At 40.0% G+C, this 12669-nt stretch overlaps 1 protein-coding gene across 7 annotated transcripts in view; it reads left to right on the top strand.

The window, feature by feature from the left end:
- MTR (5-methyltetrahydrofolate-homocysteine methyltransferase) overlaps positions 1-12669 on the top strand; it is a 231355-nt gene that overhangs the window by 15257 nt on the left and 203429 nt on the right. For 3 of the 7 annotated variants that reach the window (XM_073241249.1, XM_073241248.1, XM_073241250.1), the window contains exons 2-6: positions 3499-3713; positions 5391-5480; positions 7688-7757; positions 10207-10299; positions 11983-12089. In XM_073241249.1, coding sequence (XP_073097350.1) covers positions 3499-3713; positions 5391-5480; positions 7688-7757; positions 10207-10299; positions 11983-12089 — 575 coding nt within the window. Of the gene's footprint in view, positions 1-1234; positions 1416-3498; positions 3714-5390; positions 5481-7687; positions 7758-10206; positions 10300-11982; positions 12090-12669 lie in introns of those variants that run through there. The other 4 variants (XR_012133305.1, XM_073241247.1, XM_073241251.1 and 1 more) reach the window with 3 other exon arrangements.

Genomic DNA, 12669 nt, shown 5'->3' with positions numbered 1-12669 from the left:
AGTAGGGGCCCCATGGAAGAATGCTTAGATTTTTTTTATGGAAATGGGAGTAGGAGTAGAGGCACATTCTACTGTCCGATTTGCAGAGAGATGCCAAAGCAACACTGATCAAATGAATCACATGGGAGAAGATAAGGGCATTTCTTATGTTGTTAGTTAATTTCTTCTTTCTTCTTCCTGTCTCCATTGAAAATGTGTACACCTGCTCAGTGGAGGAGATAGGTCGAGAGAGACATAAATAATATGATTGGCTATTCTGCTGATTCCAAAAAACCTATTTTATCGTGGAAAAGTGCATTTTTCTCCCCAGAGGGTTTGAATACTTTTAAAAATTAAATTGCAAATGCATGATCTATACTGCGCTTCCACCAGTCTGGTGATTTAATTACTGTTAAGCTCACATGATCTCATTTCAGAATGGAATTGCAGCAATATCTGTGTAAGAAGAAAGGAATTCAGTCGTGCATATAGGTTAAAGTTTAAAATTTTTCTCCACTCATTCCCCATTTGGAACTCCATTTAATTGTTTCACTGAGTTATTGTCTTCTTTCTGCCAGACTGATGTTCATTTACAAAGCTAACATTCCTGCCACCTTCCCCATTATGAACAGGGCTGAGAGCTTTAGGCTTACATGATGTTTTGCATGGCCCACTGGACTTTGCAGTATATGTGTAGAACACAGTCTTTAGAGCTTCCATCTTAGCTCCACTTCTTAGCTATGTGGCAGTGATGACATAAGAGGAGTAGTTAAGCATGTCTCATTTTATGACTTGCATGATCTGAGAGGTCCAGCTCTTAACATCTGAAATATCCCTTCAACCACATCATGTCATTTTATTATCACAGTTCCTGTGACAAAGGCAAGGCTGATTATTTCCTCATTTTGCAACACACAAAGTCTTGTTCAAAACCCCATACTTACTTGTGGGAGGTGGGACTAAAACCTAGATTTCTTGTTTTTTCTCATCCTTTTAACAGTAGCTTAATCATCAAACTCTCAGTGCTTATTAGCTGATAAGACAGTTACATCATGGGTATCCTAATTAATGCCTTTACCTGATTTTGTTGTGGTGACTTCAGCTTGAAATGACTGGACCACTGCCTGATGCCTACCAGTCTTTCTATTTTTACATGTCTCATTAAGCCCTGCCCTTCTTCACATTGCCCAAGAAGTGATCTTTTTTCCTTTGGTACTTGCAGTATTAACGATCAGATTATTGGACTTTCACTTTGTTCCTTTTTCAGGGAGTGTTTTCTCTCACCCACAAGCTCAAAAAACAATGAGTTGGCTTTGGAAAGGAACGGTACACCATGAAACAAATGTCATGCTCTTTGGGAAAGAAACCAGATGTTGACGAATTTGCCTTGCAGGTCACTGGAGCAGCTTTCCTGAAGCCCCTTTGGTGTGATTCTGGTAAAATATCTCTGTAGCCACCATTCAGCCCCTCTTTCCATATTGTGTGTTTGAGACTCTGGATAGTAGGACAGGGCAGGGTTGTACATTGGCAACCAATGTCAGCTTACAAGTAGTCATACATTACTGGTTTGGATTTTCAGTAACCCCTACTTTTTTGCCATCTCAGTTAAGGAAATATGTATTCAACATTAGGTGCCAGGTACCATCCTTGGTGTTGCTAGGGATAAAGATGATTTGGATCTAGACAGTCATATCCTTCAAGGAGCTCAGAGAGCTTAGAGCCAGCTCTGTTTGCCTCAAGCTTTGCTCCTTTTTCAGAGAGCACAGAAGGAAATATTGACAAAACAGTTTGATATCACTGTGATTTGTTTTGAGTAACTTGTAACTTTGGTAGGCAGTAGGGAGCTATTGAAGATGTTTGAGTAGGGGAAGTACCTGATTTAGAATTGTTTTTTATGGAGATTAATGTGGTTGTGGTGCATAGGATGGACTAGAACATGATTTACCAGGTACAGTGGTGAGCTGGTGATCTCTTTTGTAGACACGGAGGTCCTGCTTTGATTATTTATAAAGCATCTTCACATCTGTCATCTCATTTAGCCTGTAAGACAACTATGTGCAGTGGGTAGAGCAGGTGTTACCATCTTTGTTTTCATGGATGCAAACTGAGGCTCAGAGAGGATTTGTGATGGTGAGGATGTGTAGTGAGACTTGAAGGGAAGGGTTGGCACTATGGATGGAGGGTGGGATTAGTGTGAAAGGCATTCTGGAGGCCAAATCTATAGGGCTTGAGATCTGAATTAATGTTGGTTACAGGGAGAACAATGAGTTAGATAATACTGAGGTTTTCAGGTCAGCTTTCTGGGAAGGGTGATGCCATTCACAGAAATAGGGAGATCAGACAGGGAATGAGGCAAGTTTGGTTTGGAATCTTAGATTGAGGGGCAGTTTGAAATCTGGATCTGAGATGGGAGCCAAGCATTGATGATTAGAAGGTGTTTGATGGTTTTAGAAAATGATTTCAGTAGCGCAGTGGAGAAGGAAGCCACATCAAGAAGCTAAGGACTGGGGCGGGGGGTGGGGTGTAACTACTGGAGGGGGAGGGCGGTGGGGTGGTCAGCGGGAGGTGTTTGTGTGGGGGGACCATGTGCCTTCCTTGGGCGCTGAGGGAAGGAGATGAGAGTGAGCCAAGCCATGGGAGGATTTTAAGGCGGAGAGGAGTGAATCAGAGGCTCTCCCAGTGGAGCACTTTGTACAGGTTGAGGTAAAATCAACTGTACAGTAAAAAGGTGAGAAGCTTTGGTGCCAAAAGAAAGCAGAGGTTTGGGACAGCAGACATGTGAGTGTTGCAGATAGCCAAGAAAAGGTGACCCAAGGGAGAGGCTCAACATTGGAAATGTCCAGTGATCCAGTCAGCGAGTGGTGGCTTTCCAGTAGTTCTTGGAAACCAGAATATAGGGATAGAAGGAGTAGGCACTGGGGGTTTTCAGGGCTGGGATTTAGAAGACGTCAAGGATGTGGGGAGAGTTGAGAAGTAGCAGGGGCTTAGCCAGTTATGTCAGAGATGGAGCAGAGGTAAGTGAGACTCTGTGTGTAGGCTGTTAGTTCTGGCAGTGGGTTGGGGATGCTGTCAAAGGTAACAATTTAAATGGAAGTTTGGAATTATTGATGGTTTTCAATTATCTTGCTGAATCTCTCTACTAAGAGCATGCACACTGAATTAACAGAGCCCTGGAGACCGTCCTCCGCGGCCTGGCCTGGCCTGGCCTTGTATCACTTGGCTCACTGATGCCTGTTGCCTTCATCTCGGAGACAGGAAGGGCTGTAGCCTACCCGTAACCTTGTCTCGGTCCTTCACCAGTGATTGTGCTGTGTACAGTCTCTTATTGCATCAAGCACTGTCACAACTTAGTGAAAAAATGTTGAGGCAGCATTTTTCTAATTCTTTAGAGTTATGAGTGCATCTTTTATGAGTACATTTACTTCCCATTAGGAATTGTTTTAAATTACTCTAAGCTCCCTCCTCACACACCTTTTTCCCATTTCATTTTTTAAAGTCAGATTTTCACTTTCATTAAAGCAGGTATGAAGAAAACCCTTCAGGATGAGATCGAAGCCATTCTGCGGGAGAGGATTATGGTGCTGGATGGAGGGATGGGGACTATGATCCAGCGGCATAAGCTAACTGAAGAAGACTTCCGAGGTCAAGAATTTAAAGGTCATGCCAGGCCCCTAAAAGGCAACAATGACATCTTAAGTATAACTCAACCTGATATCATTTACCAAATCCATAAGGTAAAGTGTCCCCAGCTCCTTTTATTTTCATTCTGTCCTTCTATAAGCTGTTTTGTTTACTGAGGGCCAGTCTAGCCACAACATTGTCTCCACTGGGAAAATGCTTTGTTGTATGGGTGAGTGCCTGAGGCATTCCTGTCCCACAGCATCACTATCGATAGGCAGTGACCTATACCAAACAATATTAAAAACATTTGTTAGCCTCTAGAAATGCTGTCTTTAATGTCCTCCTTTAATTCTTGATAGCTTTCTCCAGAAGAGAACTGAGGTGCAAAGAAGTTAAGTAGCTTTCTTCAGATGACACATTTTTAAAAATGATGAGAACAGATGTGGAATTTGAGGGACATCATATCCAGAGCCCATGAGTGTGATATTGAGCCAGGAAAGAAGGTGGAGAGAGAGGATGAAGAACCATAAAAAATAGCTTTTAAATCTTGTATGATAGAAATTTTCAAATCTATACAAAATTGGAGAAAATAACTGGGCATTTAGAAATATTTTCTCTCTAATTATAAAGATAGTATGTGTTCATAAAAATAAAAAAGTCTAGTTAGATAATATAGAAAAGTATAATAGAAAATAAAAACCACTTCATATTGTTTTATGATTTGCATTTTTTTACCTGGATAGCATGAGCATCAAATATTCTGAAACATCGTTTTAATAATTAATAATCTATTCCATGAGTATTTTCATTAGTTACTTAGCTAATCTTATTCCTAGACATTCAGGTTGTTTTCAGTTTTTCTTGCTCTATTTTGAAAAAATTAATTCTTACAAAATAAAACTCAAAGATAAGAATAAATTCCCTTTTGACCACTACTCCAAATTTCTATCCCAGAGATAACCACTTATATTATACATGTATATCTATAGAAAACTGTAGTACTGTTTGTATTTATATATATGCTTTAAACTTAATGGTGTTATACTTTACATAGTAATCAGTTTAGTTTTTCTACTCAATACTTTTAGAGATCTGTCCATGTTGTGTAAATCTTGATTTTCATTTCCCAGTTCTTCTGCAAACAGTGTTTATCAGCTTAGGAGGGGTTGGGTTTACTCACTATTGGAAAACCAAGGGACTTGGGAGATTCCAGAATGTTCATCAGATTGAGGTTGAGATGGTGTCTAAAGAATGAAATGAGGAAGAAAGGTTTCAAACAGGGAGAACAGGAGGGTAGCAAGGTGCTCAAGGTTCTAGTAAGAGTGTGGATATGGCTCAGAGGGACTAGGAGATAGGGACTGGAACAACTCAGTCAGAATGGAGATCCCCAAGGTGGTGGGGTGCTGGAGGAGGCGGGTCAGATGGTGCTGAAGCAGGGAGAGTGCATCCTTTGCCAGACACTTGATATATTATTTGTGTCGTCATGTAGCCTGGTAAGTAGGGTTATACTGTCAAATGAGGAAACTGAAACTCATCAGGAACATGATTCAGTTTATACAATTGAGCATGTGAACTTTGTCTGAATTCAGATTCTGTGTCTGTTTATTTGACACCACATTTCTGTGAAATCCTTGCATCTTTCTGAATTGCTAGCCTCTGATGCAGTGCCTTATAACTTGAAACTGATCAAAAGGTGTCTGGTGGTGGTGATTATGATGAAAAGACATGTTTACTTTGGGGGACAGGGATTCTAAAACTTGTAGCATTGACATTAGTATCTTTTGTTACAGGATTACTTGCTGGCTGGGGCAGATATCATTGAAACAAATACTTTCAGCAGCACTAATATTGCCCAAGCTGACTATGGCCTCGAACACTTGGTAAGAATTCCATTTTTCCTTGTATCTAAGATGTTCATGAGCATTTGCTGCATTGGTAGTTGCCATGAGGAAACTCCCACAACTGTAGATTCAGGCTGATGCCTAATTATCTATTATTTGTGGTCCAGTGAGGAAGGTGGCTTGACTCTTCTGCTTATGAAAACATCAGCCTGTTCATTTTCCAACTGGTTTCCATTATGGGCAAGTAATAGTCAAATACAAGTGATACTTACTATGCAGTGGCAATAGGTAAAGGCATAATGATTGGCTGTATGTGCAGTTTTGTGAGGCCTTTTTATGTATTGGGTGGCAGATTTGCTTTCCTTTTTTTTTAAAATTATGACAAAATACATGTAACATGAAATTTACCATCTTAACCATTTTTAAGTGTACAGTTCCTTGGCTAGAAGTACATTCACATTGTTGTGCAGTCATTACCACCATCTGTCCACAGAACTTTTTATCTTGCAAAACTGAAACTGTATACCCAGTAAAACATAACTTTCCATTCTCCCCTCCTTCCCACCCACTGAAAACCACCATTCCACTTTCTGCCTCTATGAATTTGATCCCTCTTAAGTACCTCCTATAAGTGGTACAATATCTGTCCCCTTGTGACTGGCTTATTTCACTTAGTTTAATGATCCATGCATGTTGTAGCATGTATCAGAATTTTCTTCCTTTTTAAGGCTGAATAATACTCCATTATATGGATAGATGACATTTTGTTTATCCATTCATTTGTTGTGGCTACTTGGGTTGATTCCACCCTTTGTCTGTTGTGAAAAATTCTGCTGTGTCCTTGGGTGCACAGATAATCTCTGTCCCTGTTTCCGTTACCTTTGAGTACATACTGAGAACTGGACTTGCTTTATCATATGGTAATTCTATGTTGAATTTTTTGAGAAATCACCGTGCTGTTTTCTGGGGCCGCACCTTTTTATATTCACACTAACAGTGAACAAGTATTCCAGTCTTTTCACATATTTGCTAACACTTGTTATCTTAGTTTTTTAGTTTTGTTTTATTTTGTTAGTAGCCATCCTAGTGGGTATAGGATGAAGGAATTGGATTCTTTTTAATCAGCATGATGCTTCCATATTGCAAATTTTGTAAAATGTTAGTGATGAAATGTGTAGTAGATGCAAGTCCCCCTTTGCATGTGGGATTTTTGCAGATACGTGCCTCTGCTTTCATGTTGGGAGTCTCATTTGCTCCAGCATTGATCTTTCTCATGATACTGGGCTTTGTGAAATCATGTTTCTTTTTGGTTATCAAAGGAAAATGAAATTATCTTGCAGTTATTTTTGGGTATTTTTCGGGCAGAAGTTTGTAGTAAAAATTCCAGGTTTTGTTGGCTATATCCACTGTCTGTTGCAATGACTCCACTCTGTCATTATAGTGCAAAGGCGGCAATAGGCAATTTGTAAATGAGTGGTCTTGACCGTATTCCAGTAAAACTTTATTTATAAAAAGTGGCACAACCTTAATCTGCCCTGGGAGATTAGGCTTCCCAGTCCCTATTTTAGGATATTCTGGTTCCTTAATGACTAAATATGATGATCCACAGCACATAGGATCTTACCATTAGAAGGTATCTTGAAGTTCACAAGTCTAGGACCACCTGTCTGTGGAAGGGCTTCAGGAGGCTATCTTTAAATTGTAGGCAGTACTTTGTGTGTTTGTGCATACTTGCATTTTATTTCCTCCTGAGAGGGTTTGTGGCCCTTCCCCAAATTCTCAAGAGGTTAATAATCCACTGAAAGTTCAGAACCACTGATTCCACCCATCGTTTGGTGAAAGAAGTCAGGGCAGAAGTTGTTAAGAGAACTTCCCAGGCAGCAGGGAGGGACTGGAACTTGGTCTCCTGTCTCTGAAGCTGCTGCTTTTTCCTAATCCTCAGAATATTTAACTGCAGCAGCTTATTGTCTGGTACACCAGATATCTAGAGATTGCCCTTTTAACCAGCTAGCTCATGGTTTGGGGGAGGAACCTAAAAGCTGTTCCCAAAGACTTGCCTTTCCTGCTGCCTTTAAGGCTGGGGCAGCTGATAGGCCTTTCCGGCTAAGATTTCACTCAAATATCAGATTAATTCACTCTGTACTTCCCTACTTAATAAAACTGGGACTTAGCAGGTAATGAATGCCTTATTTAGTGTGAGGAGGAAGAGGAGGACTGGCTGCTAACGTTTGTGGTTCATGTATCAGGCCTACCGGATGAACAAGTGCTCTGCAGCGGCAGCCAGAAGAGCTGCTGAGGAAGTCACCTTCCAAACAGGTCAGGAATGTTTTTCTTCCTTCTCTGCAAAGATGATTCCTTTGACACTGTCACCTATAATGTGCTGTTTCTATGGTACTTTTTCCTCCCATGACATTTGACCTGCTGGCGACACTGTAGCTACTGTTTGACTCGATTGTAGGTAACTTCTCTGCCGTTCCTAGTCAAGCAGTGACTCTGCCCTTGTGGGCCATGGGCTCAGGCTTTATTTTGTCTTCCTGGGGGTTATACCTTGACTTTGTAGCTAGGACCATAGCTTTATTGAGTATTTGTGGCTAAAATGATTTTTCTCCTTTGAAAGCTCATCATCAGGTTATTAGGGCAGCAGTTGACTGTTCAGGTTATTTTGGGTGTTATTATGATATTTGATCTTATCCCTTTAAAGCAACCCTCATCCCCGTGATTGGCTTTTTTAGGTTAAGAGGTAATGCCTTTTGAGCATTTTCCACTTCATATCACTAATGCCCTTGAAGATTCTGTGTAGCCCACAGCAGAGTGTGGCATTAGATTCAGTCTTGCTTGGAACTTGAAAAGTGCCTCCCCTAAATAACTAATCGCCTGGCTGAATGCCATTAGAACACTTGAGCAGCAGCTGGTTGGGAGGCTTTAAGGGAGGGAAAGGAATACAAGAAGTATATGGAGCCCCTTAAGATTTGGAAATGTGAAATTATTGCCAACAGCAAAGATGTGAAGCAAAATTGTTAGGAAGTTAGACACAGCATACTAAGAAAGACAAGCAACTTATAGGAACTGTGCTTCTGAGAGGTAATGTTTAACTCCTTGGAAATGCATGCACTCTTACCCCAAGCAGAGTTGCAGGTCAGAGGGTGTTGAACCGGCTAAAGCTGGGAAAGATAAGGACATTTATCTTATACCCACATTATTGTTCAGCTTTGTGGATAATAAAGAGTATTTGGGCCTGTAACCTGTTCAAAGGCTGGGTTATCAACTAGTTGGTAGTCTTCTCCAGTTAAATTAAAGCATAACCCAGGTTATTGAGCTGCTAAAATCACCAAAGGCATGAGCAATGTAGTCCGAGTTACTGTTCTAAAACATAAAGGAACACAACTTCCCAGGCTCTTCTAGAAGCCGTCTAGAGGGGAGGTTATTGAAGAATGATAGAAAGTTACTAAAGTGAGAATTCATCTGCTTCATACTTTAATTTTAGGCTTTGTAATCATTAATCCTGACTTACTGTTTTCCCCCAGTAAAGGGCCTACAATACAATATGGGAGAGCATTTCAAGTTGAATGCTACTGTGAGGAGCTTATATAAAACCTAGGTTAAATTCAGGGTCTTCAAGCTTGCTTAAGAATAGGGAGAGAGAACACTTATCAACTTTACATTTCCCTGTATGGCCCCGGAAGATGACTGGTTAGCCAGAGATGGGTAAGATTCCTCAAGGGAGGAACAACCTAAGACAGGCACAGTCGCAGGGGGGTCATCAGGTGAGAAATTGGGGATCAACAGAGGTGAGGCTTAGAACCTCACCCCCGCTGTTTTGAGAGAAATCTTCTGCATCCGTGGATGTTTTATTGCCCTTGTCTAGCTTGGATTAACACATAGTCTACAGGCACACACCTGATCATCTACATTTGCTCTCTTACAACACTAAACTATGTTTTCTACCTTTATCTTGCATCTACCTACCACTTCAGCATTTTATTAAAAAAAATAATAATAATAAAGGGAGAAATGTGGGATTCACATATAAATCAAGTATAAAAATTAAATGAATATTCATATTTGACTTGATTGTTTATAGTTCATAATGTGTGATCAAAACTGAAAGTTTCTATGATGACTGCCCTTGTACTGTTCACCATGTAAGAACTTATTCACTGTGTAAGAATTTGTTCATGTAAGAATTTGTTTGTTATGCTTCAGAAGATTGGAGACTGATGAGAATTAGGCTGGGGGTGGATTAATGATTGTGCATTGAGCATTGACTCCCCTATGCAGAATTTTATTGTTTGTTAACAACCATTTGATCAATAAATATGAGAGATGCCCTCTCAAAAAAAAAGAATAGGGAGAGAGATAATTTGTCCAAACATAAATTATAGTTATAGAAATGCTGAAATGCTTTGAAGCCAGATAAGTGAGAATTCAATTTTTTGATTGTTGTGGTGATGATATGTGCATATCACCTATAATTCATAATTTTCCTAGTGGGATCTGGGATAGCCCCCATAATCAGACATATTTGCAGTGGAATCTATGAACCAACCCACTAAGTGGGTTAAAGACTGTAAGTAGCCACTTACTGGTTCAAGAGAGGTCATGTTTGTTGTTAAATGAATTAAGAAAAAAATTTGGCTTTTGTGCTTTTTGGATTTCAGAGTTATGGACAAAGGATTATAGACCTGTGTTTTCAGGAAAATCTTGTACCCTACTGGTTCACAACAAAAGGGTTTAGTGATTTCACATTTGTTTTCTCTTCCCAAAGGAATTAAGAGGTTTGTGGCAGGAGCTCTTGGTCCAACTAATAAGACACTCTCTGTGTCCCCATCTGTAGAGAGACCGGATTACAGGAATATTAGTGAGTATTTTTCATATGTAGTCACTGATCCTGGGCAAGTACCTGTTTCAGTAACCTATGAATCTGTAAAATGTGGCTAAAACAGGATCTGTCTCAGGGTTATTGTGACTTGATCCACATAAAAGGCTTAGAACAGTCCTTGGAATATAGTAAACACCTAAATAAAAAGTTAGCTGTTGTTATTATTACTATTATTTTCAGCTTGCTTTCAAGTGTATGTGTGTTGTGTTAGTTTCTTTATCAGCTGTGGAAATAAGACCAATCAAAATAAGGCTTTAAATTGAGAAGTTGAACAAATATGGACACCAGGCCTTGGTGTATTATAGAATAACCCACTATACCCTCATCCTGTTTGTTAGAAAGCAGTCCAAACTATGTAAGCGTACTAGCATTGTAAACATTATTACTAGTATATATAAACATACTTGTGTTGAGATTTTATGAAAAATCTAAAAATCTAGGTCTTAAGCATCAAGACTACAGAAACAAAAAGAACTAAACTGTCAGAGCTGAATAACAGTGATACAGTGTATGGTGAAACATTGTATAGATGACAAGTTCAGGCAAGTACAGGTTCTAGGTTTTTGCTTACAGAACCTTCTATGCAGTGACAGCACACTTTTTCCCCAGGGGGATCGCTTGTTCTGGGCCTATGCGTTGCCCTCGCACTCTCTGTGGTCTGGGCGTCATGGTGAGGAGCTGAGGTTCCCTTTCATTTGTGCTATGTAAGATGAAGTATGCTCATACAGCAAGCATAAATGTACTGTTAGGCTTCTCTATTGATTTTCTGAGCATTTTTTTTTTGGTTGGGAGGTAAAATGGGGAGATGGGTGACTTTTTAGATGGAAATAGGCAACTCATGCTTCTAACAAAAGTTTTCCCTAGGAGTAATTGAACACTTTTGTTTGAGACTGAAATTGCCCATCACACAGGTTTCCTCAGACAGAGTAGGTGTCACAGGGCAGGAGCAAAACTGAAAGAACTGTAGCTGTTTGCCACAGAGACTGTGTGAGAATGTGGCTTGGCCTGTGATGTTTCCAAATCAGTGTGCTGTGTTTCTATAGTTACTTCTCAAACTCAGGCCTTAATTGATTGAAACCACCCCTGCAAAGTATGACTGTTTTAAAGATGCAGAAAATAAGGCCCAGGAAGTCACATGCCTTCCCACTCACGCATTCCCGCCCCCAGCCTGGCAGTGGAGTCCATGTGGCAGGTGTTTAAGAGCAGCGGTGTTCCGTTTGCTAGTTCAACTTCCCATCACTGCCATATTTCTTTTTTTTTTCCCAATAAACAGCAATTTTTGATGTATAAGATATCATATATCATATGTATCGCAAAGGACATACTTTATTCTTTTATCTGAAATTTAAATTTAAATGTGTTATTCATGGTGTCTGATTTACCATTGCCAAAAGGTCAGCACCTGAAAAAACTAAATCAAGCAGATTCTCTGTGCCTGAAATCTGAATCTTGATCTATGTGACAGAACTAAAAAAAATACTATAAATTCACTCATCCCCTACATGCCATATTTCTTTATTTGGTTTCTTATAAAAGGTGGTGTTCTGAAACTGTGCCTTATAAACCAGCAATAGTTTATAGGTGCCAGACCTGAACTCGGTATGTGCTGCCATGCAGAGGATTTTGATGACAGAGGTACTGTGTGTGATTTATTTTTTGCAGCATTTGATGAGCTCGTTGATGCATACAAAGAGCAGGCCACAGGACTTCTAGATGGTGGGGTTGATATCCTACTCATTGAAACTATTTTTGATACTGCCAATGCCAAGGTGAGTTAAGAGAAAAGGGACCAGGCTGGGGTGGGGCCTGTGATAAATCTCCTGATGTGGTGGGAAGACATAATAGCCATTATCAAAGTTAACTAAAATCCTCTATTCCATTTTATTCTTGACTATTTTAAACTGAAGCCAGTAGAATGTGAAAAATTTCAAATGGTTATCTTTTTTTAAAATTTTGTTATCATTAATCTACAATAACATGCAGAACATTATGTTTACTAGGCTCCCCCCTTCACCAAGTGACCCCCACAATCCCCATTACAGTCACTGTCCATCAGTGTAGTAAGATGCTGTAGAATCGCTACTTGTCTTCTCTATGTTGTACAGCCCTCCCCATGCCCCCTCCCCACATTATACATGCTGATCGTAATGCCCCCTTTTTTTTCCCCTGCCCTTATCCCTCCCTTCCCACCCATCCTCCCCAGTCCCATCCCCTTTGGTAACTGTTAGTCCATTCTTGGGTTCTGTGATTCTGCTGCTGTTTTGTTCCTTCAGTTTTTCTTTGTTCTTATACTCCACATATGAGTGAAATCATTTGGTACTTGTCTTTCTCTGCCTGGCTTATTTCACT

The sequence above is a fragment of the Manis javanica genome, chromosome 7, assembly GCF_040802235.1.
Source record: "Manis javanica isolate MJ-LG chromosome 7, MJ_LKY, whole genome shotgun sequence".
Taxonomy (NCBI): Eukaryota; Metazoa; Chordata; class Mammalia; order Pholidota; family Manidae; genus Manis; species Manis javanica.
The sequence above is the reverse complement of the archived record's forward strand: the minus strand, read 5'-3'. Positions and strand labels throughout refer to the sequence as shown.